This window comes from Solea solea, chromosome 19 (assembly GCF_958295425.1).
Source record: "Solea solea chromosome 19, fSolSol10.1, whole genome shotgun sequence".
In the NCBI taxonomy this organism is placed as follows: Eukaryota; Metazoa; Chordata; class Actinopteri; order Pleuronectiformes; family Soleidae; genus Solea; species Solea solea.
The window spans coordinates 2942348-2963166 of NC_081152.1; the positions used below are offsets into that span (position 1 = coordinate 2942348).

Below are 20819 nucleotides of genomic sequence, written 5' to 3' on the forward strand. Positions count from 1 at the left end.
GATTAAATATTATGCACCTTAAAGTAATACATTTTAGATTTTTGACTCACAAGCGCCCCCACAGTTGCTGAGTGTAATTGCCATCCGACAAGATACAGTCATTTTTCATGTTTTCCAGGAATATTACCAGTGCCAGTTTTAATCTTTAAGAGTTCACTGCACACTTTAAATCCATGGAGATGCAGCAATCTATCACCAAACCTGACAGATCCTTACAATACTTTCTTCACATGAATGGAAACAGCAGTAGATATTATTCGAATGGCACAGCGTGGCCCTCCAATCAATTACATGCGGCCCGCCAACCACTGTGTGAGGTGATGGAATAGAGACAGAATATAAGACTAAATGTATTTGCCAGCAATATGTTTTATAATAGTATTAAGACATTTGGTTGTAATCATTGCTTTATTAAATGTATTACACTCAACATGAAATTACATATATTTAAGCTGTTTTAATTTAATTCAAATGTTTTTGTGCATCATAAATGTGTTTTTATTGTGAATCATTTTATATCAAAACAAGCATTTTTACTTTGCAATTCTGTCTAATATCATAATGAATATCTTATCTTGACCACCGGCTAATAAATAGTCGTTTTTTCCACTTTTTTTCCTCTATGTCGGCCCCCGCTTGACCAGACTAGATGCTCATTGGCCCCCAGGTTATTTGAGTTTGACACCCCTGATTTAAAGCTTTGATTCAAATGTTAAACGAAAAAGTAACTGTATTTTTTTGTATGAAAAAATGCATAAAGTGCCATTTTGGGTGCCATAAGAGCCAAATCTTTGAAAAGAGCCGGACGTCCCATCACTAGTCCTCACCGTTATAGGAGCGCGTTCCAGCCGCAGCTTGGCCGCACCGACCCACGTGACCCGGCCGTCCTCTGCGACACGTATCATGGAACATGTAGTTTTAATCCACAGTTGTTCCGAGCTGCACATGCGCATGTCTTCTACAGAAGGGACTACACCACCCAGAGTTCCGCGCGAGGCAGAGCGTGATCTGCGCCTGTAGCCAGACCATGGTGTACCCGCCGCGGTTCTGTGACAGGCAAGCACCACAAAAACACCGTTGGACGTTCGCGGCTGCGCACTGACAGCTGCTGCCAGCGACTGCAGGGCAAGGAGGAAGGATGGGGTCCCGATTAAAGTAAGAATATCTCAGTGCGGCTTTTAACGAGGCTGTTAGCAGCCTAGTGTTGTGTTAGCATTCTTCCAGTGCGTCATTGGACAACATAAAGTCCCGTGCGGGGCCCTGACTTGTTGCGACATTAGCTAAAAGCACGAGTGAGTCTGCACTGTTTTTGAGCAGAAAAACAAACCGTGTTCCATTTAGCTCCGATTATCTTCGACTAACGGATGCTGGTGTGTTAACAACCGCTACTAGGGGACATGTAGCTGTATGAAAAGCCAGTGTAAACATGCTTAGTGTGTTGGGGTCTATGCTAGCTTCCAGAGGTGAAGAGCACAGCAGAACCGCTGGGTTTTGACAGATGTAAATGTGTTCGCCTGGAGCCTAAAGCCACTCCTCTGACGGAAGATGAGTTACTCTCAGTTATTCCACATATTTATATTACAATTCAGATTGTTTGCTCATCATGAGGCAGTGAACGTGGCTTCTCCAGTGTCCTGCTGAGGGACAGTAAACACTGCAAGTAACCCCAAACCCTAACCCTTGTAAGTTGAGACATATTAGTAATACGTGCAGTGAGATAATGACTTACATGTTGTTAGAGAGTCCCATTGTGTGCAATATTCTGATCATGAACAATGTCACCTGTTTGGAATGCACATTTTAATCAAGTGGCATGTTAATAATAGGTAAGATGTTAAGATGTCTTTGTCAACTGACAAGACACATTTGTGGCTTAATCAAGATCAAAACAAACAGGTTAAGTAAACAGTTGTTAAACCTACAGAACACAGGATCACTGAGCAATTAGTTGACTGTTGAGTTTCATAAAAAAAATACGGATGTTTTGGGATCAAAGGTCTCTGTCCCGAGTTCCTCACCCATTGATGTGCGTCATCATGTTGGTTCATTGGATGTTTTATCAAATGACTTGTGTTCACATGTTACAGTCTGCTCTAACGTTTGTCCTCATTGCTTATCTTAAAGGATTTTCCAAACTTGACTTTGTGACACATCCGCTTATTGCTGCACACCTGTTTAGTTCATACGTAAAGCGGTATCGGGTGCAGCAGTATCGGAATAGTTTTATGAATACAAATCCAAGTACACCAGGGCAGCAGTGTGACCCGATACCCCAAATGAGCAATGTAAGCACTTTCCCTCTGGGGATCAATAAAGTATTTCTTATTCTGATTCTGTCAGGGCATCCCTAGACACACCCATTTCGTACACAACAGATGACCACAGGCAATCTCTCCGTCTACTGACAGGGCTACCAAAGTGTAAGAGCTGTGAACTAAACAAATGTATGACCATTGCATTGTTAGCCGCAGCAGTTAAAAAAGCAGAATTGGTAGAGTTAGAGAAAAGTAGTACTAGCACTAGCAAAACAGGAAGTGACGCAGAACAGGAAGTGACACAATAGGTTACTGCATCCTGTCGTTGCCAGTCACTTATGTCCCTGGTCTTAAAGAAACCACAGTATTTGTTTAGCTACCAGCGCAGCTTCTGTTATAACTGATTTGAATACACGTTGAGGTCATGTCCTGGTACGTGTGGTTGTGCTAGTTGCTTGCCATCTGCGATTGGCTTTTTTGGTTTTTATTTTGTGGTTAATGCAAACAGCTGTTTTAGGTTTCTTTGCAGGGTAGGTAGTTCTTTTTGTTCCTGAAATATCTATCCTTTGTGGAATTGTGAACAGAACATTTCTCTGCTCTGACTCTGAATTGCCCTGTAAATGGTCAAATCCTCCCGAGACAGGACAGAATTAGCAGTGGCTGTAAACGGAGGCCAGAGATGGTGCAGAAGTGTCACGCTCTCTCTCTCTCACTCTCAGATCACATGATTTATATTATGCTTAAAGGTTATTATGGAATTATTGATCAATGATGCTAAAAATCTTGTTAACTACACACAAAGTAAAGACTCCAAGTCACACATTAAATTTAGGAACTCTTCAGACAGCAGTCCATAAGTCAGTTAATTTAACAATGTATGGGTAGCACATGACATTTATAGACACTGTGAATGTCAAAGTCAGCAGGTAGAGCTGTGGCAGCTGTGCTGAACAAAGTTAAACTTTGGCCATCTGAGATTGTACTCTTTTACATGCAGTAGCAGTCAAAGGGTATTCCTATTGACTGGTTCTGTAAGTGTATGACCATGTTTGTAACTTGTTTGTAATGTGCCAACACTGCACATTAACTTATTCAATAGTTTAAGGACTGATATATGGGTTCCAGGCCTCCAGACGTCAGATTTCAGAATGCTTAGACTTAATTGTGAGGGTGGCTGATCAGAGAACCACTAATAGATATTGAAGTGGGTCCTCTTAGTGATGATGCCTTCAGTTATTTCCCAAAACATGTTATTAATGATAGTTACAAGATTTAGGAACAAAGTGTTTCTCACGGTTTGACAAAATGGTCTGTTTATATGGAGACAACAATGTGTGTTTGTTGTGTGAACAGATTTGAAAACACAAATTATTTCCAAAAAAAACCCAACGATTTTATGTGCAAATTTAGTCATGTTTGTGTGGTTAGCATCTCAAGCAGCTACAAGCTAGCAGGTCGAAATAATGTGTGTTAATGTCTAATTTTATTGGATTGTTAGACAAACATGCTGGATTAATGAAAATATAACATTAACAATATTATGATGGATGTCATAATGTCATTTATACAAGCAGCAGCAGAGAGTATTGCTAAAAATTATACTGATATCAACTTTAATTATAGCATAATAATAATGGCGATATGATACGAATGATAATAATGATAATAATAATAATAGCCACGATACTGGATCTGGTTGGATCAGTCTGGCGTGAGGTAATGAATGGTTGATGAATGGTGATGAATGAAAACATTTCCCCTGAGTTAAACTTTTACGCTTATAGTTTGGTTATTTCAGTTTTGGAAAAGAAAGTTCTTGATGGAACCTTATAGTGAGGCACAGTAGTCTTCATTAACTTTAAAAAGTCTGCTTTTTAAATGCTTCCATCAAAGTTTGTGTTATAGATGGACAAAAGGTATAAACATTTACACTGATAACAATAATACTAAGCCACTCTAAATCACTGCAATCACCATGACAGCACGTGATGTATATCATTCAAACGATGTATATCATCTGGCCCGATGAGCCCGATGAATCCTGGCATTGTCATCTTGGAATATGGCCGTGCATTATGGAATTAAAACTCAAAATAGTTTTGCTACAGGAGTGTGTCTTAAAATATGTCTTCATGATGCACAGGAGTCATAGTTAACTCAACTCCTCCTCAAACACGTTGTTAATATAAAAACTCTCTGCGGGTTTAACTTTATCTAAAACTCCTAAAGATGAGGAAAGATGAGATTCCTGCTGTGAGGCTGCAGGTGCTGCTGATAAAGATGAAGAGGGAGAGAGAGGGTGGAGGACTGCTGCTAAACTACCACTGTTTATGTGCAATATGTCATTTTACCTACCACCAAATGATGAAAATGTCGCTTCTCTACAAGTTATTGGAGCGTTTACGTTAACACTGCAGTGGCCATGCCCTCACAGTCTCAGAGCAGACAATACATGAATGATATGATTTAAAACCTAATTTGTAGTGACTTTTTTAAGCGCTAAAATCTGGTGGAGCACTTATTTTAGCGCTTTACAGGGACTTTAAGTTAGTATAAATGCTATATAAAACCAATGGTAATGGTAACATATTCATACAACATACTAATGAGCAGTCTTCCTCTCTTCCAGGGAGAACCCGGAGTCCACCTTTGAGGTGTATCTGGAGGTAGCCCATCCAAGTTCCCACAGCTCTGGTAAGTTTGTCAAGACTGGAGCTTCTGCTAATCCTGGACTGCATGAAGAAATACATGTAGTTAAGGCTCGCCTTGTTTTTATGATCATGTTGTATTTCAAGGTTTGCATCTGATGAGTTGGTGTCCATGTGGTGGTTAACGACAGTCACATTTATCACATCAAATCTCCTTTGGCCTAACCTAACCAACCTAATACCTGCAATTAGTTCAAAAAGTTGTTTATCTTTGTGTTAAAACTGTCCTGTCCTTTCATAAGACTCAGTAAATGTTTGGTAACAAAGAGGTAGCAGGAAAATCTTACTGGTTTACTCCAAAGCCATGTTGTTGTAAAAACATGCAGATGTTGGTCTGATATGTCTGTCTGGAATATCGTTGGTGTGAGGCAACAATGCTTACCACCGCACTACTACGTGTTCTTTACACTTATGAAGCAGAAATCAATTTACACAATGACTCAGTGCTATTAATCAATTTTCAGATTAAATGTTGATACATTTAGTTGTGCTTTATTAATAATTAATTGATGCAGCACAGTTACCAATGAATCTCTTTAGCTGTGAAATGTTCCAATAAGGTGGTCTATGAACATTCCTCTCTTTTCCTTGTTTCGATGTGTCTATCTATAGGTCTCTTTTATGCCTCAGACAAGGCTTGAGATGTGATGTTACTCAGAGGTTTTACCTATGATGCAAACATGGGCTCAAGAGAAGACGCCACTTAATTCTAAGGTGTCAAAAATGTGTGGGTAAAAGCTGGTGCATGGTTTTCCATCTAGTCTCTTTGTATCAGGCTATTTGAAATCCGCTGGTTATGACACATTTTCTTGGTACAGAGGAGAGGCTCTCTGCTGTATTTCTTAGAATTACTTCCTGTTGGATTCTTGTGCCTCATCATTTCCTGTTCATTTGTCAGATGCCATATTTATCTATGTGTCACACAGTTCCTTCTGTAATCTGAATAGTGCTGCTCTTCTCATTACTTGAATCCTTTGCATAGCTTCATTCATTCATTCATTCTCTCCAGACCGTCATTTTTGTCTTTTCATTCTGATTAGGACATAATAACAGTAGATATGTATCATTATTTAATGTAATGAGGTTTAAGTTAATAGTTTGGATCATTTGTCATTAACACGTTCATTAATCATTTGGTTCTTTTTGTAAGCCTAAAATATATGTTCAAGTCCTGTGTAAACATGGACGTTAAAGTCCAGTTTTTAATGTGTAACCCTCTTTACACATTAAAAACTGGACCAATGACCAATGGGGGCCAATGAGTGTCCAGTCTGGTCTCGAGTAAAGAAGTGGGGAAAAAACATCTGTTCAGTAGGTGGTGTGCAACATTAGCTTCAAAATATAATATTATATTCCATCGTGGTATTGGGTTAAATAGTATATTCATGCTGATATTTCACAGAATTTCAAAGTAAAAGTGTATTTTGCTTATGTACTTCACAATAAAAACATTTGTGACGTGTCAATCAAGGCATCAATGTATTTATTGACCACTCATTTGGCTAAAAATGACCACATAAATGAGAGCTGGAGCGTTTCTCTTTCATGGGTCACCATGAAGCCTGAGTCAAGTTGTGTGGCTGGTTTGAGGGTTTAATCCGGCTGATGAGTTAATGAACTTGAACTTTGAACTTGAGCTCTTTGACCTGCCTAACTTAGATGCTAATGTTGACTCTAGTCACAATCGATTTGGTCTTGATCACTTTCATGTTTCACGTTCTTTCTAACAGCACCTGAAGTGAAAAGGCAGTTCCCCGAGGACTACACAGACCAGGTTTGGAATGCCCTCCGTTGCAATTAATGGAGCTATTCATTGGTTTATTTTCCATACATTTTTATTTCTGTCCCTATACTGTGGTTCTTTCAGCCACTCCATGGATCACTTCTCTGTAACACACAGTGTAAAACCATCACTACACAATGCAGATAATACATTTTTCATCCATCTCCAACAGGAAACTCTTCAGACTGTGCCAAAGTTCTGTTTCCCCTTCAGCATGGACAGGTACACACTCTTTCTCACACACACACACACACACGGTTCAGTTTTGTGAATTTAATCAGATCATATCAGATCACATACTCTCTCTCTCTCTCTCTCATCCTTTCTCTGCCCACTGACTCTCTCAGCCCGTCAATCAACCAGGTCGGACAAAACTTCACATTTGTGTTGACTGACATCAAGAGCAAACAGAGATTTGGCTTCTGCCGACTGTCCTCAGGTGCACATACCTGCTACTGCATTCTCAGGTGAGGGCGCCATCTATGGGGGGGAGGGCGGGGCTTAGGTCTTATCCTGAAACAATACAGCATTAGATATAAGGTTTTATTGCAATGCGAGTGTAACCTTTTACTATCTGTATGTGTATGTGTGTCTATGTGTGAGGCGTTTTTGTCTAGTTAACATGGAAATTCATGAGGAAAAACCGTCAAAACAGAAAGTTCTAGGTGTGGTTTGACATTAACTGCAATTCAGCAACAGCTCAGTGGGGAAATCGCTCCGTGTGCTGGTTAAATGCAGTGTCGACTATTTATTAAAAAAAAAAAAAACAACATTTCTTAAGAAACCGGAACCAGACTCAAACATGCTCAGCATCTGCCTCGACCGATTGGGGTGTGTTGGCTTTAGCTGTTTTTGGTGTTACTGTATTTGACCGTTGGCGATAATGGTGTTACATCAAGAGCTCAGTGTTTGGTATAAAGTGTTTTGAAAACCACTGGTCTTAGTTGTTTAAGTTTAAGTTAAAAAATGCCCGGTTAGGATTGAATTCATGTAGCACACCACTGTTTCCTTTTTCACTATCTGTGACACAGAGCTGTCAGTTTCACTTCTCCCGTCTGATGCCACCTCTCTGCTTTGCTGTGTCTGTGCCTGTGACTGCACATATAGTGACTGCTGGCTCCACCCTCTCACTCCTTGGGTGAAAGTGATAGACGGGTCAGTAGAGCTGGGATTCAGTGTCGGCTTAGCTACAGCGATGAAGAGGAACCAGTGGCTATTCATATTATTTTTTTCCTATTAACTATGAATAATTGGAGGTTGTAGCATAATAGAGGGTTTTCTTGTAAATGATCAGGCTGTCAAGTTACTCCATGAAATGAGAAGATCCCACGCTGTTCATTATCTCATCAGTTGCATTTAATGGTCATGTAAGAGTAAAAAAACTGACATTAGTAAATTGTGTCACTGGTAACAAGAAAAAGAATGAAGATATTTCTCAACTCAGGGGAAACTGAGGTTGGGAAGTGCAATTTTTATTCTTCATTTTTCTTCAAGTTGCCTTATTGGTGTGTCCGTTTTAAAAATATCAACTTAAAGAACACTCTAAAAAAGAGTGATTCGTCTATTATAACAGTGTCATGCTCATCTTTGACACTTTTGTGTCTCACAGCTATCTGCCCTGGTTCGAGGTCTTCTACAAGCTACTTAATATCCTCGCAGATTACACAATCAAAGGCCAGGTAAGCGATGACCGGTCAATTGTCACGAAACTCTCACCTATAAGAATTAGCCCTGATGTGACGTGTTGTCTTACATTATGGAAAAGTACAAAATGGCCATGAGATTACATTTTTATTACACTGATGAACTATGGAATATATAAGCAGGTGTGATAATGATGTGACACTGGGATTTAACAGAAGAATGAAGTACTGCTGCTTCTCATCACAATAATCCAAGAGATGATTGAGTTCTGTTTGTGTATATTGCATGAGAATGTGACCATGAATGGATGCATGGATTTCAGATACATTTTCCCTTTTTTTTTCACACAGGAAAGCCAAAGGCAAGAGCTCCTGGTGTCACTGCACGTGCTCCCTATCCCTGAGCCCAGGGTCCCTGTTCATCTTGGCGTGGTGAGTCTGATTTGACCTCATCACATCCACACACACCTCTGGTGCGTGGATCACGTGGATAGAATATCCAAGAATCGATCAAGATCAGTTAAAAAGTCTCCGACAGGCTATTATATCTGAGGCTAACCTTTTCTATTTTCTGCAGCATTCCTTCTTCACTGTGCCTGACACCAGGGAACTTCCCAGTATACCGGAGAATGTGAGTGTTGATATTTCTATATTTCTAGCTTCAGATTAGGGCTGCAAATAACAATTATTAGTCTCTTTTCTAAAATTAATCAATTAGTTGTTTGGGCCTTAAAATGTTGGGAAACTTTGAAATCTATATTGTCCACAATTATTCAGATGCAATGATTCTTTTTTTTTTTTGTTATATGGTGCAAAGAAATCAGAAAATATGTAATAAGATAGCTAATAAGATAATCAGTGCAAAGTAAATTCATATTGTGAGAAGAGAAATGTAGAGTTTTAATTCAACAAAAAGAAAAAAAATGTTAGCTTAATTTAATGTAATTAATTTACACATTTTATTTCAGTCCCTCACTTATATGAAAATTGGTATGTATTATTTTTTTCTGTTTAGTTATAAATTTAAAATATAATTTTTTATTATTACAACATACAGTTTATATATAAGGTAAGGTTATTCATCTGTCTTGTGATTCATGCAGTCATCATGCAGTCATCTGCATCTGTATCTGTATCTTAGTTGTGAAATAATGCATTATTCTCAGCTATAGGTAACTTTCTGGTCTTAGCTGGTCTCCATCACTTACTCCTGTGTGTTTTTGTGTTTGACTCTTGCAGAGAAACCTAACAGAGTATTTTGTCGCAGTAGATGTCAATAACATGCTTCATCTGTACGCTAGTATGCTTCATGAACGTCGAATCCTCATCTGCTGCAGCAAACTAAGCACTGTAAGTAGACAACACTTTTTTGTTTTTAAATTTATGGAAATCTTTTGAGACTCTCAGGTCAGATTTGGCCATTTATTTATTCATGTAAACAACAAACATATTAGAGACATATATATGTAAATCAATGTCATGACAGACCAATGTTTAAAGCATTAGTGTAAAAACGATATAGACAAGAATGTGGGGGGACAGGATATTTTAATGATAGTTGTGTGGTCAAAAACAATAGTAAGATGTAGAGTTAGGCACATCATACTATATGAGTCAAACACGTCCTACATATTTCAGAAAGTGATACAGTAAGACGCTCATTTGATTAAATGAAGATGATATCAGAAAATACATGTTGAATATCTGGAAAGCAAACTTGGTATTTAGAGTTTTGGTATCATGTTTCATTGAGTTCTTTCTTTCTTTCTTTCTTTCTTTCTTTCTTTCTTTCTTTCTTTCTTTCTCAGTTAACGGCATGTGTCCATGGATCTGCAGCCATGCTCCATCCAATGCACTGGCAACATGTTTACATTCCTGTCCTTCCTCAACATCTGTTAGACTACTGCTGGTGAATATCCTGCTTATCGTCTCACACACACACTCAAATGTCCTAAAGGGGTAACAGCACATACACACGCACACGTCTTTTTATAATGTATTATTCCTCATTTGAGTTGTGTTTATTGTTTCTCTTCTACTGAAATGGCCTGAAAAATAAACATGACAAAAAGCATTGGCATTGTTATGCTGCTGTGCTGATATGGATAGAGTCTCTTAGGCCAAAGAAAAAGGTCATTATCGTAGATTTTGCAGGTCAAAGGTCAGTGTGACTTAACAGAATGGAACAGTGACAAGATAAAATGAATACTTTTTATCAATCTTTTCAGATTGACTGCATGTGAATCTGCATGTACTGTATTAAAATGAATGTATCAACGTAACATCTCCATCTCTGTAATTGCGTTTGACACCTTGTCTTGTTTTTTTCTTAGTGCCCCAATGCCCTACCTCATTGGAGTACATTCCAGCCTGATGGAGGTAGGTGTATATAATCAGGTTTTAAATGCCCCACGTTTACCTGTCTTACATGTGCAGGGACACGTTTTAATGACATGTGCTATTTCTTCTCATAGAAAGTTCGAGGGATGGCTCTAGATGACGTGGTGGTCCTGAATATTGACACAAACACCATGGAGACCCCCTTTGATGACCTTCAAAGCCTGCCCAACGATGTGGTGAGGAACTATTACACAGTACGCAAAGTATAAGTATTCGGTATAGATGTAAACAGAACGGTGTTCTAATATCTATGAACAATTGTCCCCTAAGGTTTCATCATTAAAAAGTCGTTTAAAGAAGGTTTCGACAACAACAGGGGACGGCGTGGCTCAAGCCTTCCTCAAGAGTCAGGTGGCGCTGTTCGGCAGCTACAGGGATGCACTGCAGATAGACTCGGTTGGTACATGCTGTGATCTTTGTATTAAGTGTATTAAGTTTTGAAGTATATTCTGGAAATGTTTAACTCTGTAAATTTATTCTTATTTTAATAGTATTCTTTAACTTTGTAATTTTATTCTTAGGTTTACTCCTACTTATTCTTATAGTTTGTAATTTTGTAATTTCCAAAAAAATTGCTGTTACAACATTCGTTACCTTTGTACACTGGAGCGCTGTGACGAAAGAATTTCCCGCAAGGGATTAATAAAGTATTTTCTATTCTATTCTATTCTCTAACACAGAGTGATGTGGGTTTGGTTATAATAGCACATGAAATGTCACATTGACAGGACACAGGACTTGGCAGTAAAGAGAGAAAACTACCTTTTCAACAGAGAGAAAAAGAAAGTGGGGACGGTTGTTATGTCATTAATAATAACATCATCAGTTAATAACAGGTATAACAGACAGTAATAATGTTGCATCGTGATACTCTCATCTGCAGAATTGGGACACATAAAGAGTACATGGGAGTTCACCCAACAAAATACTGAGGCAGATCCAGTTTCTAAGGTTCTTGGGGAGACCATTGCTAACTTTCACCTGTGTTTCTGTTTTTTTAGGGAGAGCCAATAACATTTAACCAGGACACTTTTTTAAATCATCGGTCCAGTGCCATGAGACAGTTCCTGCAGAGTGCCATTCACCTGCAGCTCTTCAAACAGGTGATTATACACATTCCCTTGTTTATGGGGTATGAGTACTTACATGTGGTCTTTATGTACCAGTTTTGGTGATAGCATTTATTACATTGAACGCAGAAAGTGTGTGTGTTGTCCAGGTATTACTCATTTCTCATGTTGTGGGGACTGAGATCTGTTTACAGTCACATTATGGGGACTTGTACGGTGGCCGAGAAGTGCAAATCACAACACACTTAAGAGAAATCACAATGTTGTTGTGCTTTCTCTTAATGTTGTTGTGCTTTCTCTTAATGTTGTTGTGATTTCTCTTAATGTCGTGATTTCTCTTAATGTTGTGATTTCTCTTAATGTTGTTGTGCTTTCTCTTAATGTGGTGATTTCTCTTAATGTTGTGATTTCTCTTAATGTTGTTGTACTTTCTCTTAATGTGGTGATTTCTCTTAATGTTGTGATTTCTCTTAATGTTGTTGTGCTTTCTCTTAATGTTGTTGTGCTTTCTCTTAATGTCGTAATTTCTCTTAATGTCATTGTGATTTCTCTTAATGTTGTGATTTCTCTTAATATTTTTGTGCTTTCTCTTAATGTTGTTGTGCTTTCTCTTAATGTGGTGATTTCTCTTAATGTTGTGATTTCTCTTAATGTTGTTGTGCTTTCTCTTAATGTGGTGATTTCTCTTAATGTTGTGATTTCTCTTAATGTTGTTGTACTTTCTCTTAATGTGGTGATTTCTCTTAATGTTGTGATTTCTCTTAATGTTGTTGTGCTTTCTCTTAATGTTGTTGTGCTTTCTCTTAATGTCGTAATTTCTCTTAATGTCATTGTGATTTCTCTTAATGTTGTGATTTCTCTTAATATTTTTGTGCTTTCTCTTAATGTTGTTGTGCTTTCTCTTAATGTGGTGATTTCTCTTAATGTTGTGATTTCTCTTAATGTTGTTGTGCTTTCTCTTAATGTCGTAATTTCTCTTAATGTCATTGTGATTTCTCTTAATATTTTTGTGCTTTCTCTTAATGTCGTTGTGATTTCTCTTAATTGCGTTATGAGTCGTCCTTATGGAGATAAAAAGCAAGTCCCCCATAAAGTTAATTCTGTAACATGTTAAGTTAAAGACCTGTTGTATGGTTAGGCTGAGGTTAGGTTTCAGTATATGATTAGTATCAGACAGAAACTGTTATGGTATCGGTGCATCCCTCGTTGTTAACCACTGACCCTCATGTGATTCTCACTCTGCAGTTTATCGACGGCCGTCTCGATCTGTTGAACTCAGGAGAAGGTTTCAGTGACATCTTTGAGGAGGAGATCAGCATGGGTGAATATGCAGGTGCGTCAGTTGTGATGTGATAGTCTGTTCAATCTTAAACAGGCTCGCTGACGAGGGTAATCCCATCATTTAATTCATTAGTGTCTTACATGTAGTGTCTTTAATTCTCGTTTGATTTGAAAAAGGAACAGAAGATGCAAATAACCAGCAGAAAACTGCCATTATTGTCACAACTTGCATGTTTTTAGTTGGTCATGTGATCTCATATTTTATGGGCTGTGGTGTTTTTGTCCATTCTTTATTTGAGAGTGTGGTCTCTTACTTACTTACTTATTACTTTGAGGAAATAATTGAGCTTTATTCCATTTTCAAACCCTGTTTAAGTTTAACTTCCTCTATTTTCTCATTACTATCAGATTACATGACTTTCTTCACTATGCTTGCTAAACTTGTGTTCTCCCTTTTATTTATATAGCGCTTTTTGATTCTTGTCCTCTGCTCAGAATGCATGTATAAATGATGTTTAAAAGATGTGTGATTTAAAAAAAAAAACACTTTATAGTGTAGTGTATAGTTTACAGTGTGAATGTGTAAAAAACAAAGCAAACTAAGTGGCAATCTAGAGTGGAAAAGCTGATCAGCTTGTGTCCAGTATGCTCACTAAATGATATTAACATTCTCCCACAGCCAGTGACAAGACCTACCACCAGTGGCTGTTCACTGTGAAGGTGAGTGAGTCTGAATGCTCCCACTCACAGACACCACACTGTTACTGTTAGATATACTGTAGTACGTCCACATGTTAAAAATGATCAAAGTCTTTCAGCAGTAATCTGCTTCCCTATTAACTCGGGGTGAAGGGAAAGATCAATGGTGAAATATCGTGATAATATCGTATGGTAACTTAAATATTGTGATCATATCTTAGGAATATGATATATATATTTTTGTTTTGTTTTTTACAGAAAGGGGGTGGGGCCATTTTCAACACAGTGAAGACCAAAGCAAACCCAGCCATGAAGACTGCTTACAAGATCGTAAGCACATCCCTGGATTCCCTTTATAAAATAACACATGATGTGAAATAGTATTCGTGGCTTTGTTTGTTTGATTGATTGATTTATTGATTGATTGATTGATTGTTTGGCAGGCTAAGGACCACGCAAAAATGCGTATTAAAGAAGTGAAGAGTCGTCTGAAGCAGAAGGTAAGTAGCACAAATGCTCGAACAAACCATGCTGGAGCACTTGTTGTTGTAAACACTAGGGCTGTCACTGTGAATGAATTTATAATGACCCGTAATTCACTGTAATATGTTATATGACCCTCCACGAACCCCTGGAAGTGTGCGTCACCGCCCACCCACCCCTGTCATTGACCCCCCAACACAAACAGTCACAGTTTACTTTTTATCGCTAGCCATCTTATTAGTTGTTACGTTATTAACAGCGCTGCTAGTGTGAGAGTATTATGACATACAGAAGTCTGTCAGTAGAGTGTTTAGACCTCGCTGTATAACTGCTTTTATCATGCACAATATGAACCTGTGATGAATAATGTACCGGTAGTATATGTATTAACACATACCAATTTAAGAAACTCTTTTTTTTCGTAATGATAAAACACATCTTATATTTATGGAGGTGTATTAGGGCCACATTTAAAAAAAAGAAATTGAAAGAAAGAAAAAATAATAAACAGTCTGAATTCTGTTTTTCTCAAAATTCTGACTTTTTTCTGTCTTTTTTCTCTGACTTTTTCCTAATAATTACTAATAAAGGTCTGGTATGCTACTTATATGCATGTTAGTTAATGGTGAATACGTGTTCCCTAATCTAAAGTGTTACACATTGTATATATCATGTTTAAACACACAATAACAGAATTTTATAAATTGAACAAATATTGACAGCCCTAGTAAACACTGTTGCACGTGTGTGGTGAGCATTCTTGGTCTCACTAAAAACTGCCCCCACCTTAACTACTTTAACTGACCCTGATGCTTCCAGCCACAGTGTGTAGCCTCTCTCCCTCCCTCCCTCCCTCCCTCCTCCCTCTCCTCTTGCAGTGCCATCACTCCTCTTAGCCATGTCCACCCCTACATCACTGTGTCCCCCCTTTTCAGGAGCAGGCAGAAAATGGCGTCTCTACAGGAGGGTCCACAGTCATCAGTGACGACAGCACAGAAAGTGTCACCTCGTCTACCAGTGACGTCAGGGGCCAGAGAGAGGGGCCACTGCGAACCTGGGATGACCACAGGCCCATCACTGTACACTTTGGACAAGTAGGCAGAATCTGAATGATATATACTAGAAAGAGACCGATAGTAGTGCTTTATATATACAGTAGTAGATAAATGGTTGTAGGGGTTAACGTTATTACAGCATCAACACTTCTGTGAGATGTAGGATTTCTGTGTGTCCACAGGCTTGGCCACCTATGTTACTGAAGAGACCAAACAGCAATGTGAGTCTGGACTCCAGCATTGACCAGTAAGGCTGCCTCCATTATGTCCCACTATCCATGATGTAGTTCAAAGATAGACCTCGCTGTATCGTGATTAAAACAAAAAACTGCTTCTATAATGCAAAATATGAACCTGTGATAAATAATGTAGCATATGTATTAACACATAACTATTTATAAACTTTTTTTTTGTAATTATAAAACACATCTTATATTTACGGAAGAGTATTAGGGCCACATTTAAAGAAGAAATTGAAAGAAAGAAAAAAATAAACAGCATGAATTCTGACTTTTTTTCTCAGAATTGTGACTTTTTGTCATAACAAAGTTGAACTATTCTGTCCCACACGTAAGCAGAAATGTAACTTCTTGGACACAGGTCAAACACGTGTGTTATATACTGATGGTTACAATTATAACTTACGTATTTTGTTCCTGCATGTCAGCCTGGTTCAGATATTACTTTAGCAGGTGCAGTGCTGCAATATCTCAGTCATTTGATCCAGTGTTCAGTGTCCCCACAGGTTTTTCCCTTCATCAGCTTTCTGTTCATGCGACACATTTCAGTTTAGTGAGTAAAATGTGCCAAATACTGCAGGGCTTTTACTTTATTTAACGCTGTCATCTGTTTCCAACTCTACCAAAGTATTAAAATGCATTTGGAGTTGTATAAATGTGAGTGCAGCACGTATGTAAGGTGGTTTTTGATTAACTGTGTAACAACTCTGTACTCTTGTTTGTGTTCTACATTCTTTTCCACTAACTGCACAGCCTCAGAGCAAACAACATAACATAAGTCTCTCTATAAAGTCTGATCTAACTCCTGACACTCATTTAGTGAACACTGCTCTTCTTCTCTCTTTATTAATATACCTTTTATTAATGTGTGAATGCCCTGTTGTCGTCCCTCCTTCTTACTGTAGCTCTCTTCGTCCCACTCGTCACTACACAGTCTTTCTCTCGGAGGATTCCTCCGGAGATGAGCTCCAGTATGACAATGACTCCGTCTCTGGGCTTCCTGACAACTTTCTCTTCTCCGTCCCCTTTGAGTGGACGCCTCTGTACGCATCTCTCTGATTGATCTTTCTCTGTTGTGGTTTCTTTTGTCTGTGTAAATGTGTGTGCATGTGTGTTTTTAAAGCTTCACAAGAAGGTCTTACACGGGGGGAAAAGCTTTAGATTTATTATAGTTGCCCAACCTGCCTCTTCATCTCTTGATTGTGTCTAATGTCAGAAACATGAGATGATAAGTATGGAAGCTTAGCCTTAATATAAAAATATCCCAAAAAGTTTTGAGAAAAGTCAAAGTTGTTACTTTTTATCTCATAATTTCCACTTTATATCTCATAATTATGACTTTTTATCTCATAATTTTGACTTCATATCTCATTATTATGACTTTATCTCATAATTGTGACTTTATCTCATAATTATGACTTTTTATCTCATAATTATGACTTTTTATCTCATAATTACAACTTTTTATCTCATAATTTTGACTTTATATCTCATTATTATGACTTTATCTCATAATTGTGACTTTATCTCATAATTATGACTTTTTATCGCATAATTATGACTTTTTATCTCATAATTTCAATTTTTATCTCATAATTTTGACAAATCTAAAAGATAATTTATCTTGGCTTGAGTTTACCGTTTTGAACTGAAACCCTGTCCCTGCAGGCCTCAGCCGTACCACTCCCTGAAGGAGATGGATCTGATAGAAACGGATGATCGCGGTTCTGGTGCAGAGAGTCACACTGCCCCTCCCAGCCCTGTTAGTGAGAAGGTCTCTAATATCAACTTGCTGGGCGATGTCTTTGGCTGCCAGGATGAACCAGACAACCAATCACTCACACTGGCAAAAAGTCTCGAGGACTTACGGACTCCAAAAGACCCTGGAGATCTCCAAGCCAAGTTCACGTACCAGGTCAGAGACTGACAAAATGTTTAATATCATGCTTGTTATGTGCCAGGCCCACAGTGACTCCATCATGAAATGTTAGCTTTTACTTAAGAAATCAGATTAGAGCTGCACTCCTGACTCTCGGTTGGAATTTAGAATTTTCCTCCTTTCAGAAGGCTCTCAAGGCTCACCTGAGGCAGGGGCTGCTTCTAGAGCTGGAACAGTGTTTTTTGGCAACAGAAGTTACACACTGAAGCTTTAATTTAGCTAGAAATGCACATTGACAAGCTGCAAAGCTTCTTGAGGGAGTATTTTAGCACCAGACAGGAAAAGAAGAGCTTTCCCTCGGTGAAACATGGAGGGTGCTTGATTGTGTATTGGCGCTGGTTTGCTGCACTTAGCATGGGGGGGTGCATTCTTGGGCACTACTGCCCAATGTCGGTCATTGTTCATATTTTTTTTATTTGTGAAAGGACTAAAATACCGACATATTTTTCCATGTCTGTATTTTGTCCTCGAGCAGCAAAATGTCAAAGCAAAATAGAAAGTTTTGGTGTTTCCATCTGTCCAATATGTCACAAACACCCCTTCCTGTACACTTTTCAAAGAAAAAGTACTCTCGCATTCATGTTCCCAGAGTACATTTAGGCTTTTATTGTGAAATATTTTGCTTGTTCAGCACTATCATGGAGTATGGACTTGATTTGAAACTAAGCTACTGTAGTTGTGTGAAATTTTAATCGATGGAGTGTTTTTGAAGATAGAATTTTGAATTCAATATATTCTATTCTTTAAAGCACCTGCTGACTTTATTCCTGTCGTATGAATTGTCTGTTGTGTTTGCAGCGCATGGACCTGAGTGTTGGCAAACACTCGCGCACATTTCCAGGCCTCAAGCTTTCCAACCCTCACAACACGCTGTGGAGCGTGGCTCAGGACGAAGCAGCCCTGCCTGTCTGTGCGCCTCCTGTCTGTGACACTCTGCCGTCTGTGCAACTTCCTGCAAGGACAGGAAGCCACTCCCCGAGTCACGAGAGCTCTGCCTCGGGGCCCGACCCGCTGGAGCCTTGCAATCCTGGCAACATAACCATCCCACGTCCCCACGGGAGGAAGACGCCGGAGCTCGGTGCCGTCCTCGTACCCCCCATGGCTCAGTCACGCTCAAAGGTGGGAGGAGCTGTTGAAGGAAGGACTACATCAGGGGGACAAGAGTTCAGGCAAGCCCTGACCATGACTACAGATGGGGAACTGCTGAGGCCCAAAGTAGGTGAGGACAGTATAGATCTGATCCGCCTCCTGGACCCCCTTGACCGCTCGGCACAGACTAGTTCCGCTTCACTAAATGACGGGGTAGATGTCGCTATGTCGTCCTCCTCCCAGTTTCAGTCTTACCCACAGGGTTTGCCTCCGTTCCCGCTTCATCCTCATACTTCACTCAACCCTTTTGTCCAGTCTCTGCAGCACACTTCCCCTCAAACACATTTCTCACCCGCAGTGGGCGGCAGGAACCCCTTCAGTGCAGTGTGCGGGCCTCCGCCGGGCTCGTACCTGCATACCCCCCCCCAGCCTCAGGCCTTCTCTGCACTACCAGGGATGTACAGACAGCACTCACCTGGCAGTTCGTCTCTGCCGCTCAGCCACGGACTGCTCCACTCGACCTTCCCCTCCTTTGACGCCGCCCTTCCCCACTCCTCCGCCAGTAACCATGCGCTCTCTAGCCTCGTGGACTCCTTGTCTGTCTCTAGCACAGCCATGAACACACTGCCAAAGCCACTCAGTGCAGAGGGAGACAGCCAGAAGACTCAGGATCTTTTTGGGGACCTGGTGACTATGGCCAAGCCAGCGACCCCCCAAAAGAAGAAGGTGGAAGACCTGCGAAGGAGGTGGGAAACATTTGACTAAATGACTTAAAAAGTGAATAAGTCACTACATTAACTTGCCCTCACTATTGCATCAGGACCTTGTTTTGCTGTAAGCGACACACGAGCTATGACGCTCTCTTGTTGTGCTAGAGGTGATTGACATTTACAGACACGCTGAGTACAGCAGCTTTCTCTGTTCCAAAAAAATAAATGCAGAAAAAAAGAAAAAAGAGTAGCTGACAACACACTGTACACGGGTTGAGGCAGTTTGTCCAAAAAAACACACACTTGCACCTGCTTTTTTCTGCAGTGGATAGAATAGATACGAGTGTTTGTTCAGCTCCGCCTTTGATCGACAGCAGCGTCACATGACTGACACCCGGGTGAACGCGCTCACTTTGCCATCGACTCTTGCACCGTTTCCAATGCGTTTCCAATATAATGCACACGATTCAAGCGGCTGTGTGAAGTCACTGTGCTCAGTCACGTCAGGACTGTCTTTCAGGCGGTGAAACCAAAACTAAACACAAGAAAACAAAGCAACATATTCACCTGGATCAGACGTTCAGCTTCAGTCTGAGTTTCACTAAGACGCGTGCTTGCTTTCATCGTTTCTTCTCTCGCTCTCTCCGTCGCTGCTTGATGGAACAGTGGTCTGTGGTTAGTGTGAACCTGTAGCAGCTTAGGTCGTAAACTCCAGCCGCTGCCATTCATCGACACGCGTCATCTACCCACAGAGCTGTGGGTGAATACAGGCGTCGCCAGATCAGTGCTGTACTAAAATCTACAAACGTCTTTATCACTAAAAAACACAGCTGGTAAATGTAAACACTATATATTTCAGTTCCACTTTGAATTGTGACCTTTTTTAGAGTTTAAAGATGTTCTCCCTCTTCTACGTGTTGTTATGTGCATTTCAACTGCAAATGAATATGATGAATGAGTGATCACACACACACACACACACACACACGCGCCATTCCACGTCATCTGAACAGAGACAGAATATTTTGTATCGTTTCATCTTCCTGCCGTTCTACCGAGACAAGCTTGTGTGTGTGTGTGTGTGTGTTGTGTTACCACAGAGTGTGATGTCACTCTGCCCTCTCAAGTCTTCAGTTGTTGTTATTGTTTCAGCAAAGTAAAACAGTCAATGGTCTGTATTTATAATAGCGCTTTTCTAGTCTTGATGACGACGACCACTCGAAGCTGCTTCACTCACCCATTCATCCCCGTTAAGTGTCTTTGCCTAGACTAGCCCAGCCGGGAATCGAACCCACAACCCTAGATCATCGCATGTCATCAGAGATTCAGTTAAGTTAACCTTACTCACTGACCTGTGAAATGTCTCTCCTACTGTTTTTAAAGTCACAATCGAGCCTGAAATAGACTGAAACGTCCCCTTTTTCCTTGGAAACAATGTGATATTGGTTAAATATTTCAGGACGTT

General features: G+C 39.7%; 1 protein-coding gene across 2 annotated transcripts; it reads left to right on the top strand.

The window, feature by feature from the left end:
• Window positions 1-1008: 1008 nt before the first annotated feature.
• On the top strand, window positions 1009-19682 carry dennd1a (DENN/MADD domain containing 1A). 2 transcript variants are annotated; one of them, XM_058617263.1, is made up of 23 exons: window positions 1009-1155; window positions 4885-4949; window positions 6694-6737; window positions 6919-6968; window positions 7094-7213; window positions 8356-8425; window positions 8741-8821; window positions 8967-9020; window positions 9629-9739; window positions 10198-10298; window positions 10723-10768; window positions 10864-10965; window positions 11060-11185; window positions 11791-11892; window positions 13105-13192; window positions 13820-13860; window positions 14098-14169; window positions 14283-14339; window positions 15258-15416; window positions 15560-15624; window positions 16522-16659; window positions 17285-17531; window positions 18354-19682. In XM_058617263.1, the coding sequence occupies exons 1-23, from the start codon at window positions 1139-1141 to the stop codon at window positions 19407-19409; spliced, it is 3012 nt and encodes a 1003-aa protein (XP_058473246.1). In that variant the 5' UTR covers window positions 1009-1138; the 3' UTR covers window positions 19410-19682. The 2 variants fall into 2 exon arrangements, with proteins under 2 accessions (XP_058473246.1, XP_058473247.1); XM_058617264.1 differs by lacking the exon at window positions 16522-16659.
• The last annotated feature ends 1137 nt before the right edge of the window (window positions 19683-20819 follow it).